The sequence below is a fragment of the Salmo trutta genome, chromosome 13 (assembly GCF_901001165.1).
Source record: "Salmo trutta chromosome 13, fSalTru1.1, whole genome shotgun sequence".
Classification (NCBI taxonomy): Eukaryota; Metazoa; Chordata; class Actinopteri; order Salmoniformes; family Salmonidae; genus Salmo; species Salmo trutta.
In genome coordinates this window covers 61,342,725-61,363,647 of record NC_042969.1, presented here as the reverse complement: position 1 = coordinate 61,363,647, position 20,923 = coordinate 61,342,725, and the positions used below count along the sequence as shown (strand labels likewise).

General features: G+C 43.3%; 1 protein-coding gene across 2 annotated transcripts; it reads left to right on the top strand.

Annotated features, from left to right (window-relative positions):
• The first annotated feature begins 2,003 nt into the window (after nt 1-2,003).
• LOC115206237 (PHD finger protein 13) lies at nt 2,004-19,936 on the top strand. Of its 2 annotated transcripts, none has more exons than XM_029772967.1 (4): nt 2,004-2,434; nt 14,714-14,800; nt 16,246-17,047; nt 17,320-19,936. In XM_029772967.1, exons 1-4 carry the CDS (start codon nt 2,423-2,425, stop codon nt 17,547-17,549), a joined length of 1,131 nt encoding a protein of 376 aa, XP_029628827.1. In that variant the 5' UTR covers nt 2,004-2,422; the 3' UTR covers nt 17,550-19,936. The 2 variants fall into 2 exon arrangements, with proteins under 2 accessions (XP_029628827.1, XP_029628826.1); XM_029772966.1 differs by having other exon boundaries at nt 16,129-17,047.
• Nucleotides 19,937-20,923: the final 987 nt, after the last annotated feature.

Here is a 20,923-nt window from a genome sequence, read left to right as displayed (position 1 = left end):
GGCTGTATCTCCACGTTGCGTTGTGCCTAAGAACAGCCCTTAGCCATTGTATATTGGCCATATACCACAACCCCTCGTGCCTTATCAAATGAAATGTTATTGGTTACATACACATATTTAGCAGATGTTATTGTGGGTGTAGCGAAATACTTGTGTTCCTAGATCCAATAGTGCAGTATTATCTAACAATTCACAACAATACATATAAGTCTAAAAGTAAAAGAATGGAATTTTTATTTATTTATTTATTTATTTATTTATTTCACCTTTATTTAACCAGGTAGGCAAGTTGAGAACAAGTTCTCATTTACAATTGCGACCTGGCCAAGATAAAGCAAAGCAGTTCGACAACATACAAAAACACAGAGTTACACATGGAGTAAAACAACATACAATCAATGATGCAGTAGAAAAAAAATAAGACTATATACAATGTGAGCAAATGATGTGAGATAATGGAGGTAAAGGCAAAAAAATGCCATGGAACATTAAAGTGACTAGTGCTCCATTATTAAAGTGACCAGTGATTCCATGTATATAGGGCAGCAGCCTCTAAGGTGCAGGGTTGAGTAACCGGGTGGTAGCTGGCTAGTGATGGCTATTTAACAGTCTGATGGCCTTGAGATATAAGCTGTTTTTCAGTCTCTCGGTCCCAGCTTTGATGCACCTGTACTGACCTCGCCTTCAGGATGGTAGCGGGGTGAACAGGCCGTGGCTCGGGTGGTTGATGTCCTTGTTGATCTTTTTGGCCTTCCTGTGACATTGGGTTGGGTGCTGTAGTTGTCCTGGAGGGCAGGCAGTGTGCCCCCGATGATGTGTTGGGCAGACTGCACCACCCTCTGGAGAGCCCTGCGGTTGCGGGCAGTGCAGTTGCCGTACCAGGCGGTGATACAGCCCGACAGGATGCTCTCAATTGTGCATCTGTAGAAGTTTGTGAGGGTCTTAGGGGCCAAACCAAATTGCTTCAGCCTCCTGAGGTTGAAGAGGCGCTGTTGCGCCTTCTTCACTACACTGTCTGTGTGGGTGGACCATTTCAGATTGTCAGTGATATGTACGCAGAGGAACTTGAAGCTTTTCACCTTCTCCACTGCGGTCCCGTCGAAGTGGAAAAGGGGCGTGCTCCCTCTGCTGTTTCCTGCATAATTGAAACATTTTCTATTCCCAAGAATGCTATTTGGATTCAAAGCTATAGTAGAGGTTTCTGAGTCTACTGGCCCACAGACTTATCTTTGTTGTTTCTGGACATGTCTGATTACCTGACTAAGGCTGTTGCAGCTGACATGTCATCTATTGTGGTGCAAGATCTATTAAAGAACTTTGTAATTGCATTTTTCTGTGTGCAGGTTTTCTGTCTTTATTTTCAGTGTAACTGGACTGGGCCTGCCTTCACTATTTAAAAGTGAGACAGTGAGAGGCCACTGTCCCAGGTAACAAGTGTTACAACACCCTCTACTGGTAGACTATGGAATGTTTTTGTGCCAGAGTAGGCATGTCTAGCCAAACACCACGTTGTAATGTTGAAATATTTGTAAACACTTGAGCAGAGGGCTAACCATTTCACACAAACATAATTTAATTATGATTCTGCATAGCTCACATTGTTGACTTTCTCAAAGCTAAAAACAAGGAGCTTCAAATCAGTTCAAATTGAATGAGGGCACCTGTGCTCCATGATCTAGTGCCGAGTTTTCGCGGGAGATATTATAAGGTTCTACTGTTCGGTGTCGTAGGCTACGAGATGACGGACGGACTCAACCATCTGACTGGATAGGGGTGTTCCATTATAGGATACGCTGTATATTGTACGTTTTGTTTTTAGATGTGTCATGCAAATATTTTATAGTATTATGATATTGTGCTACAATTACGCATATTTCGTATACTCCAATTGTTATTTTAGATAGTATTCCTTCATCCCATCTACGAAACGGGAGTTGCCGGCCTCTTTTGAGTTAAGCGTTCCTGTCCTGCTCGGGGGAGTGATGTCACTGATGGAATGTGATCGTTTCGCGAATCTCCCACCCTCACGAGTCAGTGTACTTTTCATTGCTTTTTTAATCATATAACAGCTTGTTCCGCATGGACAAAGACGATTGTTCGTAGAGAGACTATCAAAGAAAAGTACATTTTCGCTGTTAGGCTGCATTCTAGGACAGTTGCTCAATGGTTTATCATTAAACATTTTGTAGATCGAACAACATAGTTGGCTATATTTCAACTGGGTGACAATGATATAATGTCTAGTAGCGACATGTTGACCTTTGTGACGTACGCTTTGCTGTAAACTAGAACGTCGACATTTATTTTCCTAAAATACCCCATTTTGTCGATTGAAGATAATCAGGACAGGGCTACAGTCGGGCAAGGACAAGACATCACCCTCAGCATTTTGTTTGCATTTGATCTACAGCGACATACAACAATGTTAACCCAGGTATGTATGGTTTATTACATTCTTATTAACATGCATTCTTGGTACATTCTTTCCAAAGTGGTAAGAACAAACAAGGTTCCGTGTACGTTACTAGCGGCTTGTGTGCGGTGTGTCCAGGGCGCGCGACTTGGACACGGCAATGTTCTTTCCGCGTAGGCTAAAGAATCAAACCTCTCAAATGATGGTCAGGGATGAAAGCATCGACGATGGACTTCGTGTGAAACATGTCCACTAGTTTATTGTGTTTCCAAAAATCGTTGACACAACTTATTTTATTACTGCGCACCATCGAGTGTGTGTAGCCTAGGCTAGACTACAGAAGCCATGTCAGGAGGAATTCTATTGTCACCGAAATATTTGGTTCTCCGCTCATTGATTTACATTCCTAACTTTAAGTAAATGACAAATTAGATCAGTGAGTAGACTAGACTAGGATGCCATTTGATCAAGCTCTCTAGTTTAGAGAAACTATTTGAAGAAGCGAAGGCTACATTTTATTAGCCTACTTCAAGTCTAACCCACTGTCATTCATCTCTGGTGACCGCCCAGCAATCAGGTTACGATTAAGTGTCATCTTCGTCGCCATCTTTAGATAAAATTACTTTTAAGGACAGGAGAGGATCATTGAAGTGATTTTGGGCACCGTGTTTGTCTCGTTATGCGTTGATCAGTTCCTATGCAGACGACCCCTGTGTAGAGTACAGACATGAAGTCGATATTTTCCTGACTGTCAAGTCTCGGATGGGATGGTAATGACAATACAACTAGCCAGCCTATAACGTTACACGAAAAGTTATGTCTTGTTGAAATTACGACTAGGCTACCTTTGCCGCTCGGAGAAACCATCGAGACCGGCTTCGTTGTCTGTGTTTCTGTCATACGTTCGCCTACAGTCTGTTTCAGCCCTCGTTTCCTCCCCTCCCCCATTAGCCCTTCCGCTCCGGCTTTAAACACTCCGATACAATGTTGCCATTAAGGGATACATAATGTCCAATCGAGTTGCAAGTTGCAAAAGTGTTGCAATAGCCTCTGTATATCAACACAGGTATATGCAATATTCACGAGTCGTTCTTGGACTATAGGGTACGTTTCCCTGCTTTGTAGACTATTTGGCTACACGTTTTTGAAATGGCTGTCCATTTTGTGTCATTCCCGTGTGAGGCCTTCTGAAAGTTTATTTCGATAATCTTAGCCTAAAGTTGTGTGTTCTTTCAACTCTAGATTTATTACCTACTCTTATTATTATTATTATCTTTCCACTTGCTCTATTGCTTAAACTGACTAAGCTATTAACACTCAGCACACCGGAAATCTATAACTACTAGAATGGCCATGAGGGTCAGCAGTTATTTCAATTGTGTAACTATTCCATAATCAGTGGTGATAGTCATTGAGGGCAATGTAAAACATTATTATTATTTTTTAATTAGTTAATTAAGCAGCATACAAACATGGTCTCTTTTTTTGCTTTCTTGAGTAAGACAGCTCCAAAAATGCAGGTGTTTCAGCTTAGCTCAGTGCTCTCTGTGGTGGTGGGGCACCCAGCGGAAAAAACAGAGCAGAATGGTTGGTAATGTTCTACAGTTGCGCCGTGATTGGCTCAGTGTTCTGTCACTCATGCGGACACTACGTCACTGCAAATTCTACGGGGAGAGCTTGAAAATTCAAGCCCCTTGGGTGCTGCCATAGAGTTACATTAGAAGTGCCTGTCGAAGAAGGCTCAAGGTCATTGGCCACAGATAAAATGGGGTCAAATCCCATTTGATCTACCCTAGCTTTGATTGGACTGATCATGTCAACATCCTACTTTCGAAATCTTAACTAGAAAGCTAGACAAGCAGACATCACCATGAATCACGTTGACAATCTACTGACAAATCCTTTTCAATCCTTGTCATATGAAGAGAAATTAGAAAACATCTGTATGAAAAGGGTCTGAACATGAGAATTGTGCATCACATATAACGCTGTTAAACTGGGATTACTGGGGAAATCAAACGCTGTGGCTCAGCTAGACATATAAACGAGCCATCGACCTTCACAACCAACAAACGGAGGAGAATAGGTACGTGCTTGACACAATTATAGCATGTATTAAATTGAGTGGCAATTGTGAGAGCACTGCGGGGCCATGACGAGTCAGCCAACTCCTTGAACCCAGGGGTTTTCAGGTGTATTTGTGAGACCATGCATGAAGGAGCTTACAGGCTACAAAGGCATTATGACGACCAACCCATTTTTAAGGGTACATCAAGCACCATCCAAAACAAACTTTTGGATTGTATGTATGAAGTGTACAGAGAAGCTATAGCTAAGGAGATGTCTGAGACTCCTTTTGCATCTGTACAGGTAGATGAGACCACTGACGTCTCCTGTAAGTCACAGATGGTAATAGTGCTGCGCAACATGTTAGGGAAAGGGGAATACCTAGTCAGTTGTCCAACTGAATGTATTCAACTGAAATGTGTCTTCTGAATTTAACCCAACCCCTCTGAATCAGAGAGGTGCGGGGGGGCTGCCTTAATTCGACATCCACGTCTTCGGCGCCAGACAACAGTGTGTGTGAGAGTCCTAGCGCCACTGAATGTCAAGGAGAAGCTGTTTGCACAAACCTACGATGGTGCAGCAGTGATGAGTGTTAATGTACGTGTTGTCCAAACGGTACTGAAGGAGACTTACCCAAACGTGCAATTTGTGCACTGTTATGCACACCAACTGAATCAACTTTGTGCTGGGAGAGAGCGTGCTTAAAGTGTTTTCTGCAGACCTATCTTACTTTTTCACTGGCTCACCCAAAAGACTCTCCGCTCTCACGGAATCAACGAACAGATAGGTCCCCAGGCCACTGGGTACACGATGGAATTTCAAAAGCAGAACCGTCAATGCTGTGTGGGAGGACCGTGAGACACTGGCCCAGTGCATGGAGGACATCCGCATGCAGCCTGGATGGGATGAGATCACCATCAGCGAGGCTTATGGTTCTTTTCCTTGGTCATGCCAGAGGTGGATGTTTTGTACTAAATAATGCAGAAACGAACCGTTGATGCAGCAGGAATTGCTGGAGCAATCAACAATTTCAAGGTGAACATTCAAAACATTGGCGAGTAATCTTATACACTGGCCAAAGGACATGTTGATGCCACTGAACCAAGGTGGAGAAACCTTAACACTGCATCCACGATGAATGAGGCATGCGACTTCATCACTGCTCATGTGCAAGAAAGGTTTTGTGAAAGTGAACACTTAATTGCAGCAAAGTTGGTGGACAGCTAATCTTTCCCCCAGTATGTATATTGCTTTCCGACCGCAGAACTCCAGTGTGCTACCAAGCTAGGGTCTGTGGGTAACCAGGAGAAGTTGAAAAGGGAGCTGTTCACTGTCTACCGGCAACCTGAGCTGCACACTGGAAAGACAGCACTTTCTTTATTGAAATCACTCTACGAGAACAACCTGCAGGAGGCCTTGTCCGAGATGGTCTCTCTTCTCAAAATCATCATCACCACTCCGATGACAACCGCAGAGTCAGAGAGAAACTTTTCCACCCTTAAAGGATAAAATGCATTGGCCATGCTGTCAATCCAGCATGACTTTATGACTTCCAGAGAATGCCAGACTTTGATGACAAGGACCGCCATGCCAACTTCCTGTTCAAGTGAGCACAACAATGGTGAGTCCATAAATATGTCTAGTATGCTGCTATATAAGTGATGTAATATGCCAGAGAGATATGTATACTGTAGCTAAGAAAGTAATACTAAGTGTATGTTGTATAGGAAGCAGTTAGTAGCCCATGTGTCTCACCCTAATAATGTGGTCCCTTTCCCCCTTAGACCATAGCCTACTGTTCTGACTTGATGGTGCACATGTAGCCTGTTTTAGAGACATCTCATCTTCGAATATTGTAACAGCTTTCATTGTCTGCTTACGTGCCCCTGTTAATTTAGCCTACTGTTCTGACTTGGTGTACAGAGAGAATACTGTAAGAAAGGCCCATGTTCTGAATTATGTCGCTGTCCATTTCAAAGTGCTGACCGAATAGGCGGCATATAGGCTACATCCGTTTCAGCTTGCTCATGTCTTAATCAAAATTACAGCTTGCCTCTTAACCGCTTATCATCATCTATGCCATAGTTTGTACATCTGCATTGTTATATTGCATATATAAGTCTATCTCATAAGTATCTTATTAATGGTAAGTTGGTAAGTTACAGACCCAAAAACATTATATTATAGTATCCCCTCATCATAACCATGTTTGCCAGTGACAGTCTCTTCCCATTCAAATATTTTTGTCCAACAAAAAGTTCACTAATAGACCCATTCCAGTTCATAGTGCGAGGGTTGTTTTGTCAGTGCGTCTGTATATTGTCTATAAAAGTGGATCCTTGTGATTGTGTTGTCCTTCCTTTTTAGACCACATAGGCCTAATAAAATACTTCAAATGGTAGGCTAACCGCTGAGTCTGGGTCTCTCTCTTTCTCTCTCTCTCTGTGGTGACTTAAAGAAACGTAAAGTTAAGGCCTCAACATCTTGCTGAATTTATCTGAACTGACATCTATCTGAATTTCTGTCACTGTCCTTTTTGAAATTGCTGAACGAATAGGCCTACCTCATCACAGCTCATTTGCTTGCACTCGCTTATACTTAGAGCTTAGTGTTAATTATATAAGAACAAACATTGTGATGTTTGTGTAGGGTTCAAAAGTCAAAACTGTCACGTTGTATAAAGCAGTGGTTCCCTAACTTTTTATAGTCCCGTACCCCTTCAAACATTCAACCTCCAGCTACATACCCCCTCTAGCACCAGGGTCAGCGCACTCTCAAATGTTGTTTTTTGACATCATTGTAAGCCTGCCACACACACACTATACGATATATTTATTAAACATAAGAATGAGTGTGAGTTTTTGTCACAACCCGGCTCGTGGGAAGTGATATAGAGCTCATATAGGACAAGGGCACAAATAATAATAATCAATAATTTTGCTCTTTATTTAGCCATCTTACATATGAAACCTTATTTGTTAATTAAAAATTGTGAATAACTCACCACAGGTTAATGAGAAGGGTGTGCTTGAAAGGATGCACATAACTCTGTCTTAAATAATTTTCCACACACAGTCTGTGCCTGTATTTAGTTTTCATGCTAGTGAGGGCTGAGAATCCACTCTCGCATAGGTACGTGGTTGCAAAGGACATCAGTGTTTTAACAGCACGATTTGCAAAGGCAAGAAAATCTGAGCCCAGCCTTATCCAGAAATCTGGCAGTGGCTTCTGATTTAAATTCAATTTTCACAGAAACCCGCTTGTTGCAATTTCGATGAGGATCTCTTGTTCAGATATCGGTAAGTGGACTGGAGGCAGGGCATGAAAGGGTTATATAATGAATCCAGTTGTTTGTGTCGTCCGTTTCGGGAAAGTACCTACGTAATTGTGCGCCCAGCTCACTCAGGTGATTTGCTATATCACATTTGACATTGTCTGTAAGCTTGAGTTAATTTGCACACAAAAAAACATACAATGATGGAAAGACCTGTGTGTTGTCCTTGTTAATGCAGACAGAGAAGAGCTCCAACTTCTTAATCATAGCCTCAATTTTGTCCCACACATTGAATATAATTGCCGAGAGTCGCTGTAATCTTAGATTCAGATCATTCAGGCAAGAAAAAACATCACCCAGTCGTGTGAGAAACTCGTCATCATGCAAGCGGTCAGACAAGTGAAAATGATGGTCAGTGAAGAACTTTAAGATCGTCTCTCAATTAAAAAAAAAATGTGTCACTACTTTGCCCCTTGATAACCAGCGCCCTTCTGTATGTTGTAAAAGCATTAAATGGTCGCTGCCCATATCATTGCATAATGCAGAAAATACACAAGAGTTCAGGGGCTTTGCTTTAACAAAGTTAACCATTTTCACTGTAGTGTACAAAACATCTTTCAAGCTGTCAGGCATTCCCTTGGCAGCAAGAGCCTCTCGGTGGATGCTGCAGGGTACACAAGTGGCGTCGGGAGCAACTGCTTGCACACGCGTTAACACCCCACTATGTCTCCCTGTCATGGCTTTTGCGCCATCAGCACAGATACCAACACATCTTGACCACCAAAGACCATTTGATGTCACAAAGCTGTCCAGTACTTTCCAGTGGTTTGAAGAAGAGGATGTCTTCTTTAATTGACCCCATAAACGTAACGGACATATACAGTTGAAGTCGGAAGTTTACATACACCTTAGCCAAATACATTTAAACTCAGTTTTTCACAATTCCAGATATTTAATCATAGTACAAATTCCCTGTCATAGGTCAGTTAGGATCACCACTTCATTTTAAGAATGTGAAATGTCAGAATAATAGTAAAGAGTGATTTATTTCAGCTTTTATTTCTTTCGTCACATTCCCAGTGGGTCAGAAGTTTACATACACTCAATTAGTATTTGGTAGCATTGCCTTTAAATTGTTTAACTTGGGTCAAATGTTTCAGGTAGCCTTCCACAAGCTTCCCACAATAAGTTCGGTGAATTTTGGCCCATTCCTCCTGACAGAGCTGGTGTAACTGAGTCAGGTTTGTAGGCCTCCTTGCTCGCACATACTTTTTCAGTTCTGCCCACAAATGTTCTATAGGATTGAGGTTAGGGCTTTGTGATGGCCACTCCAATACCTTGACTTTGTTGTCCTTAAGCCATTTTGCCACAACTTTGGAAGTATGCTTGGGGTCATTGTCCATTTGGAGGGATCATTGTCCATTTAGAAGACCCATTTGCAACCAAACTTTAACTTCCTGACTGATGTCTTGAGATGTTGCTTCAATATAGCCACATAAATTTCCTTCCTCATGATGCCATCTATTTTGTGTAGTGCACCAGTCCCTCCTGCAGCAAAGCACCCCCACGACATGATGCTGCCACCCCCGTGCTTCATGGTTGGGATGGTGTTCTTCGGCTTGCAAGCCTCCCCCTTTTTCCTCCAAACATAACGATGGTCATTATGACCAAACAGTTCTATTTTTGTTTCCTCAGACCAGAGGACATTTCTCCAAAAAGTACGATCTTTGTCCCCATGTGGAGTTGCAAACCGTAGTCTGGCTTTTTTATGGTGGTTTGGAGTACTGGCTTCTTCCTTGCTGAGTGGCCTTTCAGGTTATGTCGATATAGAACTCATTTTACTGTGGATATACATACTTTTGTACCTGTTAGCTCCAGGATCTTCACAAGAAGCTGTTGTTCTGGGATTGATTTGCACTTTTCGCACCAAAGTATGTTCATCTCTAGGAGACAGAACGTGTCTCATTCCTGAGCGGTATGATGGCTGCGTGATCCCATGGTGTTTATACTTGTGTACTATTGTTTGTACTGATGAACGTGGTACCTTCAGGCATTTGGAAATTGCTCTCAAGGATGAACCAGATTTGTGGAGGTCTACAATTTTTCTTTCTGAGGTCTTGGCTGATTTCTTTTGATTTTCCCATGATGTCAAGCAAAGAGGCAATGAGTTTGAAGGTAGGCCTTGAAATACATCCACAGGTACACCTTCAATTGACTCAAATAATGTCAATTAGCCTATCAGAAGCTTCTGAAGCCATGACATTATTTTCTGGAATTTTCCAAGCTGTTTAAAGGCACAGTCAACTTAGTGTATGTAAACTTCTGACCCACTGGAATTGTGGTACAGTGAATTATTGTCACGTTCTCTATCTTCAAATTCCCTGTCATATATGAGCTAAGGCGCAGCGTGCCGGTAATTCCACATCTTTATTTGAAAAAAAACGAACCAAAACAATAAACAAGTAAACAGCAAGAACCGTAACGCAACTGTGGCGTATACACACAACACGCACAGAAATAATAATAACCCACAAACACAGGTGGGGAAAAGGCTGCCTAAGTATGATTCCCAATCAGAGACAACAAATGACAGCTGCCTCTGATTGGAAACCATACTCGGCCAATAAAGAAAAACCAACATACACATACAACACATAGAATGCCCACCCCATGTCACACCCTGACCTAACCAAACAGAGAAAAACGACTCTCTCAGGTCAGGGCGTGACAACTATAAGTGAAATAATCTGTCTGTAAACGATTGTTGGAAAAATTACTTGTGTCATGCACAAAGTAGATGTCCTAACCGACTTGCCAAAACTATAGTTTGTTAACAAGAAATTTGTGGAGTGGTTGAAAAACAAGTTTTAATGACTCCAACCTAAGTGTATGTAAACTTCCGACTTCAACTGTACCAGGAGCTGTGCCAGCCCGCCACGTCTGTTGACTCATGTAGCTGTAACGCATAGAATTCACTGGCTTGTATGCAAAGCGGTAATTGTTTCAAAACATCTCCTGCCATGTCACTGATGTGTCATTAAACAGTGTTGTTTGATGAAGGCATTGTCTGTATAGTTTTTTTGGCCTTTTCCCCAAGCATTGTCCCAGCCATATCTGCAGCAGCAGGAAGAATTAAGTTCTCCACAATAGTATGGGTCTTGCCTGTCCTAGCCACTCGGTTGCTCACCAAATAAGATGCTTCGAGCCCCTTCCTATTAATGGTATCTGTTGCTTTTATACATGTCTTACTACTCGAAAGTCGTCTTAAATCTCGCTCAAAAAACTCCTGTGGCTTATTTTTCAAATTGGCATGTTTTGTTTCTAAATATCTGCGCAAGAGTGAAGGTTTCATTAAGTTGTGAGATAGTACCTTTGCACATATAACACACTGTGGCTGAGGAAAGGCACTACTCCCACTATAAGTGTAGCACTACTCCCAAATCAATGTAGTTCTCATCATATTTGCGCCTCTTTGATGGTCCAACATCCCTGTCTGTTGTTCAGTGCTTTCCCGGGTAAGGGGGCAGTAGCTCTTCGGCTGCGTCAGATTCACAACTGTCAGTGTCCATGATAGCTGGGCTAACAACTAATGTATAATTACTGATGCTTGCATTGAATGTGCTCATGGAATCAGAACAACTTGTGTCGTCGACAGGTGCAGGTGTAGTACTGCTGGTAGTAGCAGTACTACCAGTAGAGCTGGTATGTGTCTCTATGGATGCGGACCATTTATCAATTTTCGTGCAAACGGAATGAGCAGCAGCTACGTTTGCCTACATACAGACCGTTAGTGGAATTCCCACGAGAGGGTAATGGTCAATGTGATTGGATGTTCATTATTTGACTAGGCTACCTGTATTTGACATTGTGTTGTTATTTCACTGAACACTAAATGGTTTAATTGTTTTATTGGCAGTGAAACGAGGCTACTCAGGTGAGAAAAACCTCACCCAGATGTATAGCCCCGTTGGACTGTTTGAAAATATACTGCTCAAAAAAATAAAGGGAACACTTAAACAACACATCCTAGATCTGAATGAAAGAAATAATCTTATTAAATACTTTTTTCTTTACATAGTTGAATGTGCTGACAACAAAATCACACAAAAATAATCAATGGAAATCCAATTTATCAACCCATGGAGGTCTGGATTTGGAGTCACACTCAAAATTAAAGTGGAAAACCACACTACAGGCTGATCCAACTTTGATGTAATGTCCTTAAAACAAGTCATAATGAGGCTCAGTAGTGTGTGTGGCCCCCACGTGCCTGTATGACCTCCCTACAACGCCTGGGCATGCTCCTGATGAGGTGGCGGATGGTCTCCTGAGGAATCTCCTCCTAGACCTGGACTAAAGCATCCGCCAACTCCTGGACAGTCTGTGGTGCAACGTGGTGTTGGTGGAATGAGCGAGACATGATGTCCCAGATGTGCTCAATTGGATTCAGGTCTGGGGAACGGGCGGGCCAGTCCATAGCATCAATGTCTTCCTCTTGCAGGAACTGCTGACACACTCCAGCCACATGAGGTCTAGCATTGTCTTGCATTAGGAGGAACCCAGGGCCAACCGCACCAGCATATGGTCTCACAAGGGGTCTGAGGATCTCATCTCGGTACCTAACGGCAGTCAGGCTACCTCTGGTGAGCACATGGAGGGCTGTGCGGCCCCCCAAAGAAATGCCACCCCACACCATGACTGACCCACCGCCAAACCGGTCATGCTAGAGGATGTTGCAGGCAGCAGAACATTCTCCACGGCGTCTCCAGACTCTGTCACGTCTGTCACGTGCTCAGTGTGAACCTGCTTTCATATGTGAAGAGCACAGGGCGCCAGTGGCGAATTTGCCAATCTTGGTGTTCTCTGGCAAATGCCAAACGTCATGCACGGTGTTGGGCTGTAAGCACAACCCCCACCTGTGGACGTCGGGCCCTCATACCACCCTCATGGAGTCTGTTTCTGACCGTTTGAGCAGACACATGCACATTTGTGGCCTGCTGGAGGTGATTTTGCAGGGCTCTGGCAGTGCTCCTCCTGCTCCTCCTTGCACAAAGGCGGAGGTAGCGGTCATGCTGCTGGGTTGTTGCCCTCCTACGGCCTCCTCCATGTCTCCTGATGTACTGGCCTGTCTCCTGGTAGCGCCTCCATGCTCTGGACACTACGCTGACAGACACAGCAAACCTTCTTGCCACAGCTCGCATTGATGTGCCATCCTGGATGAGCTGCACTACCTGAGCCACTTGTGTGGGTTGTAGACTCTGTCTCATGCTACCACTAGAGTGAAAGCACCGCCAGCATTCAAAAGTGACCAAAACATCAGCCAGGAAGCATAGGAACTGAGAAGTGGTCTGTGATCCCCACCTGCAGAATCACTCCTTTATTGGGGGTGTCTTGCTAATTGCCTATAATTTCCACCTGTTGTCTATTCCATTTGCACAACAGCATGTGACATTTATTGTCAATCAGTGTTGCTTCCTAAGTGGACAGTTTGATTTCACAGAAGTGTGATTGACTTGGAGTTACATTGTGTTGTTTAAGTGTTCCCTTTATTTTTTTGAGCAGTGTGTATTTATTGAAATAAAATAAAAAATTTCGCGTACCCCCGACGGCATTGTGGGTACCCCAGTTTGGGAGTACCTGGTATAAAGGATTGGAGATAGGCGCAGGAATACGTAATATTGGGTTTTAATACTCCACCCAATAATACAACATACCATGAAAGTGTATTGTATTGTTTAGAGTTGTGTGGTGGCTTGGCTGGCATGCATCTAAAATAATTGGTTGTTTGCCCCACCAAGATTGACATGCTAAAATCGCCACTGTCCATAATAAATAATACTGTAAAGCGTCTGTGTGTAGCTGGTGAGATGAGTCAGGCGCAGGACAGCAGATATGAGTAATGAAATCAATTTTACTCAATAATATAAGAATACACGTCGTATAAATACATGGCCACAAATACGGACCGCAATACAATAAACAATTACTCACAAACAAACATGGGGGAATAGAGGGTTAAATAATGAACAAGTAATTGGGGAATTGAAACCAGGTGTGTAAGACAAAACAAATGGAAAATGAAAAGTGGATCGGCGATGGCTAGAAGGCCGGTGACGTCGACCGCCGAACGCCGCCCAAACAAGGAAAGGAACCGACTTCGGCGGAAGTCATGACAAATACATTGCTAAATGAATGCATTTATTGTGTTAAAATAGGTCATAAGAAACCTCAGGACACCAAATGTAAATTGTAATCAGTCAGAAAATGTACTGGTTGATCCAGAAGCACATAGACTGGAGTGTATTTTCTGACTGTAAGACAACAGTTGTCCATCTAGCCCGTCCAAGCTACACCTAAACTATATTGAAACTAATTTCACACATATTCTAATAATAATAGATGTGGCCTAAAGGAAATATTAATTTGACAATGGTCTGACGGGTAACAATAATATCAATTGAGAATGAAGAGACTGATGACCAATGCACCAGCACATTGTGCATTGATAAATGCACCAGGGCATTGGAAATGAAGGGACCGGAGCTTATTCCATCTCAGTCTACAGAGGTCCATGCAGGCCAGACGTTTTGATTGCCATACCCTATCTGAAAGAGCAGATTGAAAGGTTTCTAATGAAACTCTTTTTGCCAAACAACTCTACAAATTGTGCAGATTGTCTCTGTTTCAAAGTATTTCTTTTTCCTAGAACAACCGAGGCTCCATACACTTGCCTCCCACGCTTTGCTCACGCCAGTTTACTATTGCACTTAAGTGCGTTTTATTTCAGCTCACCGGGTGCACCGAGTAGGCGGAGTTTGCTTTCAAAGCCAATAGAATGGTCTCAAATGCACACACTCTGCCTACCCGGCGCTACGGGCCAGCTGCATGGACAGGAGGGACTCAGCACATTATAATGTGGTTATTAATGTTCTAAAATAACAAGGTGTTTGTTTCCACAGAGAAAGAGAAAACGCACTGTGGAGGACTTCAACCAGTTTTGCACCTTTGTGTTGGCCTATGCTGGATACATCCCCTATCAAACAGAGGTAGGTTGATAAAACACAGATTTTTTTTCCTGTTCAAGTAAGACTGAGATGTAGCTTATTAACACCAAATTGCTCTTATAATTAATTGATGTCTTATTGTTTCTACACTGAACAAAAATATAAATGCAACATGTAAAGGGTTGGTCCAATTTTTCATGAGCTGAAATAAAAGATCCCAGAAATGTTCCATACAGGAAAGCTAATTTCTCTCAAAGTTTGTGCACAAATTTGTTTAAATCCCTGTTAGGGATAATTTCTCCTTTGCCAAGATAATCCATCCACCTGACAGGTGTGGCATATCAAGAAGCTGATTAAACAGCATGATCATTACACAGGTGCACCTTGTGCTGGGGACAATGAAAGGACACTCAAAAATGAGTAGTTTTATCATACAACACAATGCCACCGGTCTCAAGTTTTGAGGGAGCGTGCAATTGGAATGCTGACTGCAGGAATGTCCACCAGAGCTGTTGCCAAAGAATTCAATGTTCATTTCTCTACCATAAGCCGCCTCCAACGTTGTTTTAGAGAATTTGGCAGTACGTCCAACCGGCCTCACAACCACAGACCATGTGTATGGTGTCATGTGGGCAGGTGGTTTGCTGATGTGAACAGAGTGCCGCTTGGTGCCGGTAGGGTTATGGTATGGGCAGGCATAAGCTATGGACAACAAACACAATTGCATTTTATCAATAGCAATTTGAATGCACAGAGATACCATGACGAGATCCTGAGGCCCATGGTTGTGCCACCCATCCACCGCCATCACCTCATGTTTCAGCATGATAATGCACGGCCCCATGTCGCAAAGATCGGTACACAATTCCTGGAAACTGAAAATGTTCCAGTTCTTCTATGGCCTGGCTGCTCACCCATTGATCACGTTTGGGATGCTCTGGGTCGGCGTGTACAACAGTGTGTTCCCGCCAATATCCAGCAACTTCTCACAGCCATTGAAGAGGAGTGGGACAACATTCCACAGGCCACAATCAACAGCCTGATCAACTCTATGTGAAGGAGATGTGTCGCGCTGCATGAGGCAAATGGTGGTCACACCAGATACTGACTGGTTTTCTGATCTACGCCCCTACTTTTTTTTTACGGTATTTGTGACCAACAGATGCATATCTGTATTCCCAGTCATGTGAAATCCATAGATTAGGGCCTAATGAATTTATTTCAATTGACTGATTTCCTTATATGAATTGTAACTCAGTAAAATCTTTGGAATTGTTGCATGTTGTGTTTTATATTTTTGTTCAGTATATTTCTGTTGAATGAAGTCTCCAGTTCTGCTGTTGTTTCCATGGTGATATATTCCCCTGTAGGAGTGGTGGTGTAGTGACAGCAAGCCCAGTGACAGCAACCCCTGCAGCAGCAGCCACAGTACCAGTCCATGGGCCTACCAGTCCTCTCCTAACCCAGACTGTGGCTCCTCCCCTCAGAGCCAGAAGGAGAAAGGGAAGGAGGTGAAGAGGAGGAGGTCAGACAAGAAGCCTGCCGGGCCTGGCCAGGGGGAGAAGAAGCCTAGAGGAGGAAGTGCCAAAAAGTCTCCCAATACGAAACAGGCTGCCCCTACATCAACAGTCAGCAGAACACCAGAGCTCCATGAGCAGCACCAGCCCCAGTCTGAACAGACCAACCTCAACAGCTGTCCTACTGACAACAAAACATATCCTCTGACAGCTCTGAAATGTGACCATGACTGTAAACTTTCCCAATCTTCCCTGACTCAACTCTTGCCTGAAGCCACCTCCAGCAGCTCTCTGTCTGTCCACAGGAACAAGATCAACACCGGTCAGACACACACACCAGACCCCAACTGGTCAGCTGGGAAAACAAATGACGCTACAACCCCTCAGAAGACAGGAAGTGAAGAACTGGAACAGGAAGTGACCGAACAGCCTGTTGACATGACAACGACAAGCTGTGAGACGGGGAAGAGCTGTCCTCACAGGCCGGGAGACAGAGAAAAGAAGAGAAGAAAGGAAGAGAACGTGACGAGGGAGAGCTGGGAGGGGTCTGGGAGTGAAGAAAGGATAGACAGGGGTCAGAGGTCAGATATCCTGAGGATGGTGATGGACAGGAGGTTGAGAGGTCAGCTAACTGAAGACCAGGAGACAGGCTACCACACAGAGGAGGGTAGCAGCCCCGACCGGGACCGGGACCATGGAGGGAGCAACTACCAGACAGACCAGGGAGGGAGCGATGGAGAGGACACGTCTGCAGACAACAGCAAGATGGAGGGTGAGTAGAGAGGAACCCCACTTGAGACTTAAGATGCGTCCCAAATGGCACGCTCTGCTCTGTAGTACTAATTTTGACCAGGGCCCATATTCCCTATATAGTGAACTACTTTTGATCAGGACCGTAGTAGAGTTCTAGTTAAAAGTAATAGGGAACAGGGTGCTGTTTTGGATGCAGCTCGCTCATTATCTCATCACTATCTACAACCATCATTGCTAGTATAAAACAGAGGCTGTGTTTAATGTAATGTCTCTCTTCTATTTCTCTCTTAGATGAAGACGACTCGTGGGACCTGATCACTTGTTTCTGCCTGAAACCGTTCGCGGGTCGGCCCATGATAGAGTGTAGTGAGTGTGGCACCTGGGTGCACCTGTCCTGCGCTAAGATCCGCCGCACCCACGTTCCTGAAGTCTTCACCTGCCAGCCCTGCCGAGATGCCAAGACCAACATCAGACGCTCCAACCGGGCGCGGATCGCCTCCCGCAAACGCTTCAGCGACTAGAGAGCACCAGCTGGTTCATTGGCTGCGTCCCAATTGGCGGCAGGTAGCCTAGCGGTTAAGAGCATTAGGCCAGTAACCAAAATGTTGCTGGTTCGAATCCCCAAGGTGGAAAAATCTGCTGTTCTACCCTTGAGCAAGGCATTTAATTCCCAACAACTGCTCCCCGGGCACTGATGATGTCATTAAGACAGCCCCCCGCACTTCTCTTATTCAGAGGGGTTGGGTTAAATGCAGAAGGCACATTTCAGTTGAATGCATTCAGTTGTGTAACTGACTAGGTATCCCCTTTCCTATTCCCTGTATAGTGAACTACTTTTGACCAGAGCCCTATGTAGGGAATAGGGTGCCATTTGGGACGTTGACCACTAGTGAGCATCAAGTTCTTTGCTGGTCCATTCTGCCACTCTGCACAAACCACCTCCAGCCACCAGGGTTGTGTTCAGTAAGATGCACAGAACATGTCAATTATTGAACAAGTCCAGGTTGTCCTCCCTGTTTGTCCTTTTTCTTCCGTTTTGTGCCTAACGAACACGACCCGGGACACTGCCATCAGCAACCAAGCCATGAGTCTACGGTCGTGTTCCCCTGCTCAGACGTTGTATTCATCAACCAACGGTTGCGTTCCACATCAACTGCACCAGATTGTTATAACATATGGGGCCGGTTTCACAGACGAGGCTTAAGTTTAGTCCCAGACTAAAATGCCTGTTTGAGCTGTCTTAACTCAAAGCGACTTGCACAGACTTATCTTAAAATAGTCATAAATTGAGTTTGTTCTGGATAAAACAAAGCCGATTGCAAGAGGGAGGATTAGAGCTACTCTAGGACTAAATTGAAGCTTAAATTAATCCTTCAAAGAGGCAGGTTTAACTTCTGCTTAGTGCTGTTTGTCAGGGACCATGGACTATTTGGAATGTCTAAATGAAGACCAACATGCACTACAGAGGCCAGACAGACGAGTACTTGTGGATAGGAGTAATCCATTAAATTACTTAGATGAAATAGCTTTTTTAGACCGCTTTCGTATGTGCAAAGAAAATGCATTGGAGATAATATCTTTGCTTGAGCCTTTCCTCTCCATCTCAAAGAGGAAGGCCTTTACCCAATTCTCTCCAAGTTCTGATCACGTTGAGGTTTTTGGCATCTGGAATCTGTCATCATGAAACTAGTGATGTGTGGTGCCAGTGAAGAAACTGTGTAGAATAGTTCACAAAGTCTTCACATCAAGTTTCCTGATGCTGCTGGCCAAGCCAACTATGAAGTGCAATTCTATGAATATGTGCACTGCCCAGGAGTGATTGGCTGTATAGATGGATGTCATGTTCCCATCAAGTGTCCATCAACTCCTGATGCTGAGGAGTACAAGAACCGTAAGAACTGGTCTTCCATCAATGTTCAGGGTGTATGCTCTCCTAATGTAGAGTTTTCAAACATTGTTGCACGTTGGAAAGGTGCAACTCACAATTAAGGATTTTTCACAACTCTTCATTGTGTGCTCAGTTTCAGAGAGGACAACATAGTGGACTACTACTTGGTAACAGTGGATATGGTCAGAGTAACTTTTTATTCACTCCAGACATAAATCCCACAACAGCTGAGCAGCAACGATACAACAGAGCTCATAGCCGCATGAGAGGGATGGTCGAGCGTATGTTTGGAGGATGTTAAAATTGATTCCAGTGTTTACTCAATACACTTCGTTTCAAGCCAAGAAGATGCTGCAAGGTGATCATTGCTACAGCTGTGCTGCACAACTACCTGAAGCAGCATTGCTGTCCTGATCCTCCAATGATCAAGCAGATGTGCCCATGGCTGAGGCAGGCAATGACCAATGAGAACTTGCACACAGAGTTGCTTCACATTGCAGCACTTCAACTAGATGAGATGCATTTAAATGTGGAATGTATTCATTGTGGCTTATTTTTGCTTTGATAATGTTTGTTCTGTACAAAATTCAAATAGTGTGCAGCAAAATTAAATGAGTGACTAAACCAAGGCTGGTTTAAAATGTAGTTTGTGGTAATTAAAATACACTCACTCATGAATATCCAAATGACAAAACATGTCTTTTTTTACATATATTGTTCACCATGGCTGGTAAATCACAATTGTCTCATTACTGTATCTTTTTTTTTGATCATACCTCTCCCTTCCAACTTCATATCCAATTCAACCTGTAGAATTCTCATTTTCATTTCATGTTCTTCCTTCAGATATTTCATTTTATGCTCATGAAATTCTCTGGCTAACTTTTCATGCATGGTCATCTTCTTTGTTCCCTGCTGAAAGGTGGTGGCAGCGTCTTCTCTCAGGGATGTTATAGCAGATGTGGAGGGTTCACACTCACTGTGCACTGGCTCTTCCAACCTGTTCACATTCCTGTCCTCTAGAAAAATAACACGGTTAAAAGCACAAATAAACTCACATGGTCCTTAGAATGAAAGAAGATTAAAGATTGGTAAATATATTCCACGGTCTGTGTCAAAGGAAGTAACCAATTTATTTTCTTTGCTATCTGTACCATTTGTGCTCAGTTCTTCATCTGGACTGTCCAAATGGTCATCTGGTATACCATCCAGAGGTTGGTCATCATCTGGTATACCATCCAGAGGTTGGTCATCATCTGGTATACCATCCAGAGGTTGGTCATCATCCGGTATACCATCCAGAGGTTGGTCATCATCCGGTATACCATCCAGAGGTTGGTCATCATCTGGTATACCATCCAGAGGTTGGTCATCATCTGGTATACCATCCAGAGGTTGCTGGTACTCTATTATTCCAGACAGCAAGTCCCTCAATTCATCAGTCTTGTCTTTTTTTTGGTGGTCCACCACCAGTAGTAAATCACTCTCTTCTGATCTCTGCATTCTAAAGCCAGTTTAAGGTTCTTCCACTGAGTTGATAAAGGCAGATATCATTCAATATAAGTGATGTCACAAAAATATGAGAAATGTGAAATACTGATAATAATGAAGATATCTCACCTGCAGTTGTTGTACTCTTCTTGTGGTTACATTTTCATTGAATTCACTGAAAATTGCAACCCAACCACTCTTTTTCTTTTGCTCAGTAGCAGTAGTATGGTTTTTACTTTCAATAACTGGATAGTGTGACAAAATTGGTTTTAGTAGCATTTTTTTCATACTCACTAAAGTTTATTGAACAAATTATTTTTGCCTCTGCCATTGTTTTTCTCAACATTCACACCAGTAATGGTGTTTTCTATTCTATTCTGGGTTTTTATGAGCACCATTAGACCAACAGCATGTGCTCATACTTAACCTAATCAAGCTTAACCCAGGTGTTCTCATTTAGGCTTGCTTACCTTACTCCAGGACTCTGACTTAGCCAAATTTAAGCTATGTTCATGA

Excerpts from the sequence above, each read along its gene's own strand:
- LOC115206237 (XM_029772966.1), top strand. Across the intron at positions 14,801-16,128 it reads ACATCCCCTATCAAACAGAG|GAGTGGTGGTGTAGTGACAG; the intron begins GTAGGTTGATAA and ends ATTCCCCTGTAG. Across the intron at positions 17,048-17,319 it reads AGACAACAGCAAGATGGAGG|ATGAAGACGACTCGTGGGAC; the intron begins GTGAGTAGAGAG and ends TTTCTCTCTTAG.